At 41.1% G+C, this 13,480-nt stretch overlaps 1 protein-coding gene across 1 annotated transcript in view; it reads left to right on the forward strand.

Annotated features, from left to right (window-relative positions):
- oca2 (oculocutaneous albinism II) overlaps positions 1–13,480 on the forward strand; it is a 328,581-nt gene that overhangs the window by 127,283 nt on the left and 187,818 nt on the right. Inside the window, exon 11 of the mRNA XM_052026515.1 lies at positions 7,666–7,731. Coding sequence (XP_051882475.1) covers positions 7,666–7,731 — 66 coding nt within the window. The remainder of the gene's footprint in view (positions 1–7,665; positions 7,732–13,480) is intronic.

Below are 13,480 nucleotides of genomic sequence, written 5' to 3' on the forward strand. Positions count from 1 at the left end.
AGAGATCTGTTTAGATAGTAAAGCTTTAATTGAAATTATGCTGTAGGTTAATGGTAGGTAAATACTGAACTGTTTATTTAATACTTCCCACTGCTATTTTAATGAGAATATTTTAAAACATATGGATTTGGCAAAGAGGAAAACAGCAAAGGTATCCCACAGGGCATTTCAGTGCTGACGTGTTTGTTACCTGTGTTAGTTGTAGTGGCAATTACTAGTAATTGATGTGCTGAATGCCAAAGTGTGCTAATCTCTCAAATAGCATGTTATAAATCTATGTACAGGTTTAAAGACGAAGTCACTCAATATGTTTGATATAGAAAATGAAAATACCAGGGGAATTTGCATTCTGCACCCTATAGAAATTTAGATTGAACTGTTGGGGAAACCATATATAGAATCATAAAATTGTTACAGCACAGGAGGCAGCCATTCGGCCTATTGGTGAGCCATCCATTTAGTCCCATTTTCCTGCCTTTTGCCTTTAACTTTTTAACCTTGAAATATTTAACCATTTCCATTTTGAAGGCCAGAAGTGAACTGTCATTCGCCACACTTACAGCCTTGATCTTCACCACTATGGATAAAAAGACCTTTTCACATCAACCTTGGATCCTTTGCCAGTTACTTTAAATCTGTCTCCTTTGATCCTTCAAACATTTACCAATGTGAACAACAACTTCTGCTCACCCTATCCAAACCTGTCATGATGATACTCATCTCTAACAAATCTCCTTTCAACCTCCTCTGTTCTAAGGAGAACAACCCCATATTTTCTAATCTGAATTCCACAGCTAAAGTCCTTTATCTTGGAACCATTCCAGTAAATCTGTTCAGCACCCTGTCTCGGGCCTTCATATCCTTCCTGAAGTTCAATCACAGAATTGGACATAATACTAATCAGCACTGTATAAAGACTCCCCTGACCCTCCTTGCTTTTATACTCTATGTCTCCATTTTGGGGCCTATGATCCAATAATGTACTTTATGAACTAGTGTCTCAACCTACCCTTCCACCTTTAAAGATTTATCTACATGGACATGAAGGTCTCTCTGTTCTCACCTTTAGAATTGTCTCTCATCATTATTTCTGCTGAAAAGTATCACTTTACAGTCATAGAGCTGCAGGATCATTGAGTCACTATGGTATAGAAGGAGGCTCTTCAGCCCATTGAATCCGTGCTGGCTCTCTGCAGAGCAATCTAGGTCAGTCCCATTCCCCTGCTCTGTCCCAATTTTCTAATGCATCTCTAATTTCCTTTTGAAATTATTGTTCATCTCTGCTTCCATTATCCCGACTGCAAGAAACTGTGGAGAGTTGTGGACACGGCCCAGCACATCACGGAAACCAGCTCCCCCTCCATGGACTCTGTCTATACCTTTCACTGCCTTGGTGAAGCAGCCAGCATAATCAAAGGCCCCACCCACCTGGGTCATTCTCATCCTCCCCTCTCCCATTAGGCAGAAGATACAGCAGTCTGAGGTCACATTCCACCAGACTCAAGGACAGCTTCTATCCCACAGTGATAGACTATTGAACAGTTCCTTATACGATGAGATGGACTCTTGACCTCATAATCTACCTTGTTTGACCTTGCACCTTATTGTCCACCTGCAGTGCCCTTCCCTGTAGCTGTGACACTTTGTGTTCTGTTATTGTTTTACCCTGATTACCTCAATGCACTGTGTAATGAATTGATCTGTACAAACGGTATGCAAGACAAGTTCTTCACTGTACCTCAGTACAAGTGACAATAATAAACCAATACCAATACCAGGTAACAAGTTCCACATTATTACCACTCAAGTGCACTAAAATATTTCCCCCCCACATTCCAGTTTAGCTCCTGCCTAAAACCTTAAATATGTGGCCTTTAGTCATTATCAATTATCTCATGGAAACAGCTTCTCTTTATCTACGTATATAAACTTGATATTATCTTGTAGACGTCTAATGAATCTCTCTCTCTCAACCAACCTCCTTTATTCCAAGGAGAATAATCCTTGCTTCTACAATCTAACTTTGCATTTAAAATCCCCCATCCCTGAAACCATGTCATTAAATCTCTTCTGTGACTCTCAAGGACCCTCACATCCTTCTTAAATACACTTGCCGGAAATGAATGGACTATTCTATCTATGGTACAACAGAGCTTGATGAAGGTTCAGCAAAATATCTCTTCTTTGCATCAAATTTTATTTGTCAAGTGTCTGCCTATTTCACAAGCCTATCTAATCCTTTTGAAATCTATTATTGTGCCCTTCACTGGATATCACACTTCCAAACTTTATGTCATTGTAGACCTTGAAAATTTTATCCTGTTCTAAATCATTATGTATAATATATACTAGTGGTCCCAGCAGCAACCTCCTCCCACCACCTAAAGACAGCAAGTTTTGCCAGTACACTTTTCTTTAGTTCCCAAACCAATTTCTTAACCATATTACCACTGGCCTTTTATTTCCCTGAACTGCAATTTTACATACAAGCCATTCAGATAGGTCTTTAGTAACACCTTTTGAAAATCCACATAAATAACATCTTCTGCATTACACTTATTGACCTTCCCCGTTAACTTATCAAAAAAATTCAACCAAATTCAAAGAAACCAAAAGGGATATGAACTAGGAGCACATATGTGTGGAGAGCATGATAAATTAGTGATTACTGAAACATGGTTTTAATGAGTGGTAGGTATGTCTGCTCAATCTTCTTGTAACAGTGTTTTCAGACGAGATAGAAAGAGGGATGAAAAAAGAACTGTGATGGTACTACTTGTTAAACAAGCATCCACAGGTCTAGAGAAGGGATGATATGATTCAGGATCATCAAATGGGGATTTCAGGACTCTGAGGGAGATAGAAAGAGAAAATTTCTGACGTGTAAAAGCAGATCGCAGAAATATGAAAATATGGGATTTTAATCACCCTAACATTAACAAGGAAACACTCGAGTGAAATGTGCAAAGGACACAGAATTCCTTTTAGCCTAGTTGAGGAAGCCCATCTATAGAGGGATCAACACTGATTTAGTTTCAGGGAATGAAATGGTCAAATGAATGGAAGTATCAATGGGAGATTATTGTCGTGGTATTGATCATAAGTCAACAATATATAGCATAGTTATGGAAAAGGGCCATTTTACTCACTGAGAAGTGCCAAAAATGGACGGTAACCAGCTGCTTGGAGGTTAAAGCAGGGTGAGGCATTCAACCAGGAGATTCAAAGGTTTTGAAGTAACCATGTTTCCACGAAGAAATGGATGGGTCTGCCTGGGTGGCAAGGTGTATACAGAGTAAGATGAGGAAAGAAATAGGGAAGCCTATAGAGTCATAGAGTCATAAAGCTCTATGACTCCATAATTGGCCCCTCTGCCCACCAAGTCCACACTGACCATCAAGCATCCACTCTGTTTGCACAATGAGAGCTCAGTACTGCAGAAAGCCTAGAAGGGGATGGAAAGCATGAAGATTGACTTGAATGGAAAGAGTAGGAAAGCAAAGAAAGTGCACGAAAAGTTCTGGCATGTAAAATCAAAACAAAATCAAAGGTGTTTTATAAATACAGAGAGCTAGAGGATGACTAACTAGAGTGTAGGCCCTATTAAGGACCAAAAAGCTAATCTGTGAGTGGAGGAGGAGGGATGTGGGCAAGGTTTTTAATGATATTTAGTGGTTGTCTTAACAAATGAGGTTGTATTTGTAGTTAAGCAGGGAATGTGTGAAGATTAGATGGCAAAAGTAAGTAAGAGAATTATTAAAGAGTGTCGCATTTTGAAAGTAGATATATCAGCAGGATGAGATGAAATATATGTCAGACTGTTAAACAAAACAAGCAGTGAAATTGTGGAGGCTCTGACTATCATTTTCCGATCCTCTCTGACTATCAGAGTGTTGGCAGAGTATTATAATTGTCGTACTGTCACTTAAAAAGGCAAAGGAAGGATAAACCAATTAACTACAGGACAGTTATTTTAACTTTGGTGCAGCACAAACGGAGTCTGTCTTAAAAGCTACAAATCTTTAATTTACAAAGGTACGGTTAATCATGAAAAGTTCAGATGGATTTGTTAAGGGGGAGGTTGTGTCTCACTGACTTGATTGAATTTTTTGATAAAGAGGGTCAATGAGGGCTGTTTGTCCACTTCTAACCCCTTGAATCTCCTTCTTGAATGTCTAACAATGCTTTAAATAGTTGTTTACAAATCCATCTTTTCGTAAATCACTTCACAACCTCGCAAAATTGGTCTAGCTCCTATTAAGAAACATCATACCTATTTCATTTTATATTTTTCCATCATTATGCTAAATTGAATTCTATGATCCTTACCACTGCTGTTTAATTGATAATTTATAATTCATTCACCTGCCCACCTCTGTTTCATAAAACTAAAGCCATGGGATCTTAGGGATAGTGGCAAACTGGCTTAGTGATAAGAAGGAAAAGGAAATGGTGTGTGACTGGAAGGGTTACAAGGGCACGGTATTTGATCCCTTGACTTCTGTAATGGCAGGATGATTGAAATGTTTGCAGATGATATATATAGAAAAAGGTGTTGGTAGACAATGGAGAGGAAGGCTTCAGAATGCAGGAAGATATTGGTGGCCTGGTCAGGTGTGTTGAAACTGGCAACTGGAACTCAGTCCAGAAACGTGTTATGTAAACTGCTCAGAGAGAATCAGAATCAGATTTATTATCACTGACATATGATGTGAAATTTGTTGTTTCGTGGCAACAGTACAGTGCAAAGACATACAAATATATATATTACAAAAATAAATAAATAGTGCAACAAAAAAGGAATAACGAGGTAGTGTTCATGGGTTCATGGACTGTTCAGAAATCTGATGGCGGAGGGGAAAAACTGTTCCTAAATCATTGAGTGTGGGTCTTCAGGCTCCTGTATCTCCTCCCAGATGGTAGTAACGAGAAGAGGTGCAATAAGGCAAGGGAATATACATTAGGCTATACCTTTATCCATTTGGATGTCCTCCTGTGATTCCTTGATAGTTTGCAGCTACAACATGTGCCACTCGCCATCCAGGGATGGACCTACTGAAGTCCCAGCTGAGTTTGGCAGGCTACTTGTAAGCATTCTGCGCCACTCAATGTTCATCAAAATGCAGGAAGGACATGTGATCAGCCCTCGCGCACATTGATGAAGTCACTTAATTCATTTCACAGATGATTGACTTTTCTTGGCTTTGTGCTTTTATGAGGTGGGGAGTGCACTTGTACCATTCTTCCAACCTCCAAAAATGACACAGCTAAGAATTACCACCAGAGATTCCATGACAATCATTTGGGAAGAAGCGTGAATGTGAAAAGTTAAAAAACAGTTTAAAAGATGTGAACAAAATAAGGACCACCTCTACTCTTCATTTAATTGTTTGCCCGTAATACCCCTGTCCTATTGATTGGTACTTTGGGTGAACATTTACAAAATTCACTTGGCCCCACAACCTTCCTATCCCAGGGAAGCCAGGGACCCTGAGTAAAACCAGAGTTTCACTCAACCAGAGGTTTGTTACCATTCAGTTGTGCTAAAAATCCAGTGGAGTTTGATTGTTGAATGGCAGGAGCCACATGCTGATTGGGGATTGGGTAATTCCATCTTCCAATGGTACACCCAAGGACTGGCCTGTTACTCCCTTAGTAACCAGTATGCGTGCCAGATGTTCCAACCCAATAATAGGACACTGAGAAGTGCGAAGGAAGAGTGGCATATCAGAGCCTATGTCCACAGATCCTTAAAAGTAATGATCGACAAGGTGATGAAAAGGCATATGGATTTCTTATTTTATTAGCCAAGGCATAGGATGTAAGGGCAGAGAGCTTATGGCAGCACATGATTGACACCGCAGTAACCACCCTAAACATAAGACCATAAGATATAGGAGCAGAATTAGGTCATTTGGTCCATTGAGTCTGCTCTGCCATTTGATCATGGCTGATTTATGTTACCCTCTCAACCCCATTCTCCTGCCTTCTCCCATAACATTTGACGTCCTTATTCATTTATTCCTTCTACCACTGGTGCACAGTGAGTACTGCCTACAAAATGCACTGGAGTTACTTGGCTAGGCTATTCTGACAGCACCTCCTAAACCTGAAACCTCTTCCGTCAAAAAGGACAATGGCAGCATGCATGTGGGAAAACTTCCAAATCGCACACCATCCTGACTTGGATATGTATCGCCTGCTCTTCATTGTTGCTAGGTCACCGTGAGCAACTACAGGGTGTGAGTACAGTCTGGAACTCTTGGGGAGGGAAAGAGAGCAACTGTTCAAGTCGGTGTTTCACCACCACATTCCAAAGGTCTATTAGAAATGGGCAACAAATGCTGCTCTTTGCCAGCGTGTCCACATTCTGACTAATGAATAAAAAGTTGCATATAAAGCTGGCTGGGCCACAAATTGACAGCTACATATAGTAGACACAAGAGATTCTGCAGATGCTGGAATCTGGAGCAACACACACGAAATGCTGGAGGAACTCAGCAGGTCAGGCAGCATCCAAGGAGGGAAATAAACAGTCGACGCTTCAAGCTGAGACCCTTCAACAGGACTGGAAAGGAAGAGGGCAGAAGCTGGAATAAGAAGGTCGGGGGGAGGGGTAAGAGAACATGCAGGCAGGTGATAGGTGAGTTCAGGTGAGACGGGGAAGGTAGGAGGGTGGGGGAGGGGGGAGAAGTAAGAGGCTAGGAGGTGATAGGTAGAAGAGGCAAAGGGCTGAAGAGGAAGGAATCCAGTAGGGGAGGGCAGTGGACCATGGAATAAAGGAAAGGAGGTGGGGAGGAGATAGGCAGGTCATGAGGGTGGGGGAAGGGATGTGCAGGTCATGAGGGCGGGGGAAGGGATGTGCAGGTCATGAGGGCGGGGGAAGGGGGAAGAGAAGGGAGGCGAAGGGGAGGTTTAACTAAGGCATATAAAATTATGAGTGGATTAGGCAGAGTGAATAGGAAGGACCTTTTGTCTTTAAACTGGGTCAAAAACTCAGGCACAGATTTAAAATAATTGGCAGAAAGATTAGAGGGAAGATGAAGAAAAGCAGGGTGTTGGGGGTCTGGAACTCACTGTATGAAAGTTTGGTGGATGTAGAAGTCCTCATCACATTTAAAAAGAACTTCGCTGCATCCTCGAAGAGCTGTGGATCATAGGGTTGTTGTGACCGAGTGATGGAATCTTTTCCAGAAGTGCATTCCAGATCATTCAAAAGGCAAATGGGTGAGTAATTGAAGTGAACACACATTTGCAGTCTACGTAAAAGAGCAAAGGACAGGCATCAATAAGGTTTTACTGAGGAGTAAGCGGAGGGACGAAGGGCCAGTTGACCTCTAGCTGAGCAGGATCATTTTATGAATAATTAAGGAAGACAATGAGAGCACAGTCTGAAACTTCACTTGTATGTTAAAGGAGTTCTGTCAAAGCATCTCATCATTTTACTTTTTAGTACTAACATGCCATGAATAATTTAATTTGTGTGCATTAATTGAGACTAGTAAATTAAAGCTTTGCTTCTGTCCCTTTGTAATGGAAATATCTAAACATTGACTTTCATCTGAAATGAATGGGAATGCAGAGAAAAATAGAGCATGTAGTACAGTGAAAAAATTGCTAAATTGATCCACAAGTTGAACTATTAATTTTGTTCTTTTATTACAGAGGCCAAACATGGTCACGGTTGTGGAGTGGATCGACTATGAAACACTGACATTATTGTTTGGAATGGTAATTAAAATTCTTTGCTGCAATTGTTTTAATCACACTTGTGCATATATCCCTTTTTTTTGCATGTATCTCTTTCAAGGAATGCAATTGCAGAGCAGAATTTAACTTTTAACCTCAATCTCACCATCTGTCAGTTTTGTTAAATGCTTCAGCAGCTGCATGAAACAATTCTGGCAAAATTTGATTTGTTTTGGCTGAGTGAGCCGTGAATTTAAATGTTCAGGTGCTTCACTCTTTGCGTACACAATGTGGGTTCTCAGGTGTTGCCAATGCATATGCTTGGCACATGGGAACATGCGTCATCTGAGAGCCTAGAGAGCGAATGTTCGAAACTGGTCTTATATTCATTGTGACAATCTTGTGAGAACTGCGTAAGTAGAATTTCTCAAGAGCTTTGTCCTCCTTATGGTTTAGCTTTCCTGAGAATGATATAGGCCTTATGTCATTCATAACCAGGGAAGAAAAGTTGTTTGTAACAGTGGAGTATAAGAGTTTTGGCTTCTCCTTGGACCGCTGCCTTGTTGTGATGGAGAAGCTTGTATGTATTAAAGACCTTCATAATAGTTCCTTTGATTTCAGTAAGTTTGCAAGCGTGGTACCTGACAAAGTGGGCCCCAATAGCAGGGTAGGTGAATGAAGCAAGGCCATTTCTGTACACTACAGGAACAATCTGGAGGCTTTGGAGAGGATGTGGGAGAAGCTCGCCAGGATGTTGCCTGTGTAGGAGTATTAGCTAAAAGAAGAGGTTGGAAAAACTTGGATTATTTTCTCTGGAGTGTTGGAGACTGAGAGATGATGTGATAGAAGCATGTAAAATTATGAGAGGCATAGAGAGGGTAGGTAGCCAGAGTCTTTTTCCCAGGGTGGAAATGTCAACTGAGATGTTGCATCTACCTATATAAGGACATATTAGGACAGGCTTGAGTTTAAGGAATGTTTTAAAGAAGTAAAAAGTAGACAATAAGAAAGTTCTGGGCAGGGATTCAGAGCTGAAGGTGCTTTGGAGTTATTAAGGTTTTGAATGACCTCGTGTATAGAAAGCAGAATGAGGGAGCCCCTGTGCCAAATCTCTAGATAGTAGAAGGACTGTATGAGAGTTTCAGTAGCAGATGAGCTGAGCCATGGATGAAGTTGCGTGATGTTAGGGAGGTGGAAGTAATTGCCAATGCGACATGGAATCTCTCGGACTGATTGAGCCATTCCTGCTGGTTCATTGCTAAAGTTGTAAGTCAAAAGGTGGTGCACAGGTTATAGTTCCTGTTCTCTTATTTAGTTACCAGTAAGTAAAGTAACTAGAACTTAATGCACTTTGCTTCATTCCTGTGGAGCAAGATTGATTAGTGGCTACATCATGTTGTGAAGTTCCAACAGAAGGGAAATTATGTTCAGCTTCTATCTCTCACTGAAAAGATTCCAACCAATAGTTAAATATTAAATATATTCAAAAGAATTCCAAAATCAATTACCCAGTCTGTTTTCAAAACTGTAAAGAGCTGTCATATTAATGAGTCATTTGTTGTTTTAAACAAGATTAGCATAATTGGAACAATACAAGAAATCCAAGCATTAATCATGCTGTCATTCAGAGCGATTCTTGTGCAAATGCTACCCTAACCTTATTAGTCCTTCAAGAATGTTTATAATAGTCATTTTTTCATAACATTTTCAGAGTGGAGCACATTTTCTGTAAGGATGTTGTAATCTTAAGAGTAAAATGCCTCACAGTGAAGTCTAGATATCCCACTCATTAGAAATGCTATTTTCTCCTTGGAACATTGGAACACGAGTGGGTCATTCAGGCCATCTAGAATGCCGTGCCTTTCAATTTAATTGCCCTGAACTATCTCATAATTCCATCTGCTCACCTTGGTTCCCTATCCCCTAATATCTCTGCCTAATATGAGCGAGCTCGGGCTTTTCTCTTTGGAGAGAAGGAGGATGAGAGGTGACTTGATAGAGGTGTACAAGATGATAATAGGCATAGATCGAGTGGACAGTCAGAGACTTTTTCCCAGGGCCACAATGGCTAACATGAAGGGACATAATTTTAAGGTGATTGGACGAAGGTATAAGGGGGATGTCAGGGGTAAGTTTTTTACACAGAGAGCGATGGGTGCGTGGAACGCACTGCGACAGAGGTTGTGGGGGCAGATATATTAGGGACATTTAAGAGACTCTTAGATAGACACATGAATGATAGAGAAATGGAGGGCTATGTGGGAGGGAAGGGTTAGAGCATAGATGTGAGAGCAGGATAAAATGTCAGCGCAACATTGTGGGCCGAAGGGCCTGTACTGCACTGTAGTACTATGTTCTATGTTATGTTCTATAACAAAAATCTACAAATTTCAGTCTTAAGATGTTCCAATGAGCTCTTTTTGGGGTGAGAGTAAGTTAGTCATTTCCTCAAGTCTGTGTGAAGAAGCGCTTCACCTTTTAATGCACAGGTTTAATTTTAAAGTTGCTAATGCATCTGATGCCTCTGTAAAGATATCATCAGTTGCAGTGTGTCTTACTGGTATTTAACACAGGAGCAGTTTGTTAGTTTTCTGCCTTGGATTCACATTATGTCCATTGATTATAGAAATTGCCATAAGTGTGGAGGAAGGACAGGATAATATTTTTGTTGTAGCCTCTTCATTTGAGGCTATCAGAAGAAAACTTTTTTTCTTAATGATGCTGGTGAATCAGTATTTAGTATGGAATATACAGCAGAACGACTGGCCATGGTTTACAGGAGTTTGCTCCCACCCCTCTCCACTCTACCTTCTTTTAAAATTCTTTTTTTTTGGGATCTGGCAAGGCCAGCATTTACTATCCGTCCCTGAGTTCTCTTGAGAAGGTGGTCTTGAGCTGCTTTCTTGAACTGCTGCACTCCATCTGGCTGATGTGATGCAGGACTTAGACCTGCAACGCAGAGTCATAGAGTAATACAGCGTGGGAACAGGCCCTTTGGCCCAACTCGCCCATGCTGACCACGGTGCCCACCTGAGCTAGTCCCATTTGCCTGCATTTGGCCCATATCCCTCTAAACCCCTCCTATCCGTGTACTTATCCAAATATCTTTTGAATGTTCTTATTGTCCCTGCCTCTCCCACTTTCTCTGGCAGCTCATTCTACATACACACTACTCTCTGTACAAAGAAGTTGCCTCGCAGGTCCCTTTAAAACCTTTCACCTCTCACCTTTTTAGTTTATAGTTCCCCTCCCCGGAGGAAAATTCTCCTGTCAGTGGAGGAGGCAGAGGACTGTGATAGCGTGGGAGGGGGGGGTTGAAGTGTATCAGTGATGCTCCTCCGCTGCCAGGAGAATTCCAAGCACAAACTGGAGGAACAGCATTTTCCGTCTTGGAACCTTGCAGCCTAACGGCATGAACATTGAATTCTCCCACTTTAGGTAATCCCCCCCCCCCCCCCCCCCCCAACCATGCTCCTTCTCTTCTTCCCTTTCCTAGCCCTTTTTTTCCCTTTCTCTTCTTACCTTTTACCCACCCCCCGGTGGATCTGCTCTCCCCTCCCCCGCACTTGCCTATCACTATCTCTTACCCGCATCTTCCTATCACCTCCCTGTGCGCACCCCACCTCCCCGATTTATCCACCCATCACTGCTCTGCTCTTCCCTCCTATATACTGGGCTTCCCCTTTTCCTATCTTCAGTCCTGAAGAAGGGTCCTGACCTGAAACGTTGACCGCCTGCTTTTCTCCACGGATGCTGCCTGGCCTGCTGAGTTCCTCCCTGTTTTTCATCTGGATTCCAGCATCTGCAGTCCTTTGTTTCTCAAGTCTCCTTCTGAATTTTGTTTTCTGAGCTTCACTTGCATGGGTCAGTAAAACCTCATAGCAAGATGCAGAAAATGATCAAAAGAGCTAAAAGAATACTGACCTTATACTGCAGCTATTATGCATCCCTGGATAAATCCCACCAAGAGTACTGTGAGCCATTCCAGGAATCGCACCTTAGGAAGGATACATTGGCTTGAAAAGGAGTACAAGTTGGAAAATTTGGAGTCCAACGTGAGGTTGCTGAAACCCTAGGGTTGTATTTCTTGCCGTTTAGAATGCTAATGGGTGATTTAATACTTTTCAGATATTAAAGGAAGCTGATATTCTTGATGGAGAGAACTCCTTTCTACTGATTGGATAATCTTGCTTTTGAGGTTAGAGAATAAAAATTAATGCCAGGCCTTTTAGGAAAGAACTTATGAAAATTTTCTGCACACAGAGGCAAGTTGAAATTTAGAACTGTCTTCTGCAACTGATAATTGAGATTGATAGATTGTTGTTAACTAAAGATATTACAGGATAAAGGAAAAAGGCAGGTAAATGAAATTAGGTCACAGATCAGCCATGACATTATTGAATTGCAAAATAGGCTTGAGGAGTGAAAATGTCCTTACTTCTGTTTCTGTGTTATTCAGGGGTGCAAAACTATTCACTTTGCTTTAAATAATAAAAGAAATCCTTCCGAAAACAATGGCAAAATTGCTTATAGCCATCAAGTGGGGCACTCTCTACCTGGACTGTTAGATTTTTCAGTCTAACAGTGTGGTCTTGAAAGACAATGTCACCTCATCCATTTACTAAACTTGATTTTTAAGTGTGTGGACAACTAAGAGTCAACCACATTGCAATGTAGGGCTGCTGTCACTTATGGGACAGATGACAGGTTCCTTCCCTCAGACAGCTAGCTTTATTTTTATTGTCCAAACTCCACATGTATTATTTAAATTTGCATCCTAGGCTGTGGTGGTGGGATCTGAACTCCTGTTGCTGGAATAATAGCTGATGCCTCTAGATGCTAGTCTAGTAATTTAGCTGGTGTATTATTAAATTCCATGTACTGAATTTCTGACATTGGAAGAGACAAAATGAAAGAAAAGTGGCTGTTCCTATATCTTTAATAAAGTAGTTCTGATTTAATACAGATAATATTGGAAAACTTGTTGCATATTTGTACACTTTAGCAATCAGGAATATCAACTTTGTATTAATTAAAATAAAAGGCAAAACCTCTTCCCTATTTCCTTTGGCTTCCTGTGTTCAGCAATTAATTTTACAAGGTTCTACAAAAGAAGAAACAGAACAGATCTAAGATAATACTTAAAAATTGGATTTTGTATTTTTAATCTCAAATATATTGTCTGCGCAATTGATGAAACCACAATGGTGGTATTAGTTATTAAACATCAGAACGGTAGCTAAGCAAATGGTTTAGATAACATCAAAAAAACTGATTGATCTTGTGCACACTGACAGTGAACCAATTATAGCATTTAGGAGCAGAGAGATCATGTGAGAACACACACAAAATGCTGGAGGAACTCAGCAGGTCAGGCAGTATCTATGGAGGGAAATGAACAGTCGACGTTTCAGGTCGAGACCCTTCATCAGGACTGGAAAGGAAGAGGGCAGAAGCCAGAATAAGAAGGTTGGGGGAGGGTGAGGGGGAGGAGTACATGTAAGCAGGTGATAGGTGAGTTCAGGTGAGAGGGGAAGGTAGGAGGGTGGAGGTGGGGGAGGGTGAAGATGTAAGAAGCTGGGAGCTGATAGGTAGAAGAGGCAAAGGGCTGAAGGAGAAGGAATCCGGTAGGAGAGGGCAGTAGGGGAAAAATTACTAGGCTGATGGACGGGCAAACTATTCTATGGTTACTGTTTGTAAAATGTTGTCCTATGTTCTGTACGATTGAAAACTGAGGCATAGCATTTGACCTGAAATACAGCACCTCTCTGACATTGCAGTACCTTCTCAG

Source organism: Pristis pectinata, chromosome 11 (assembly GCF_009764475.1).
Source record: "Pristis pectinata isolate sPriPec2 chromosome 11, sPriPec2.1.pri, whole genome shotgun sequence".
Taxonomy (NCBI): Eukaryota; Metazoa; Chordata; class Chondrichthyes; order Rhinopristiformes; family Pristidae; genus Pristis; species Pristis pectinata.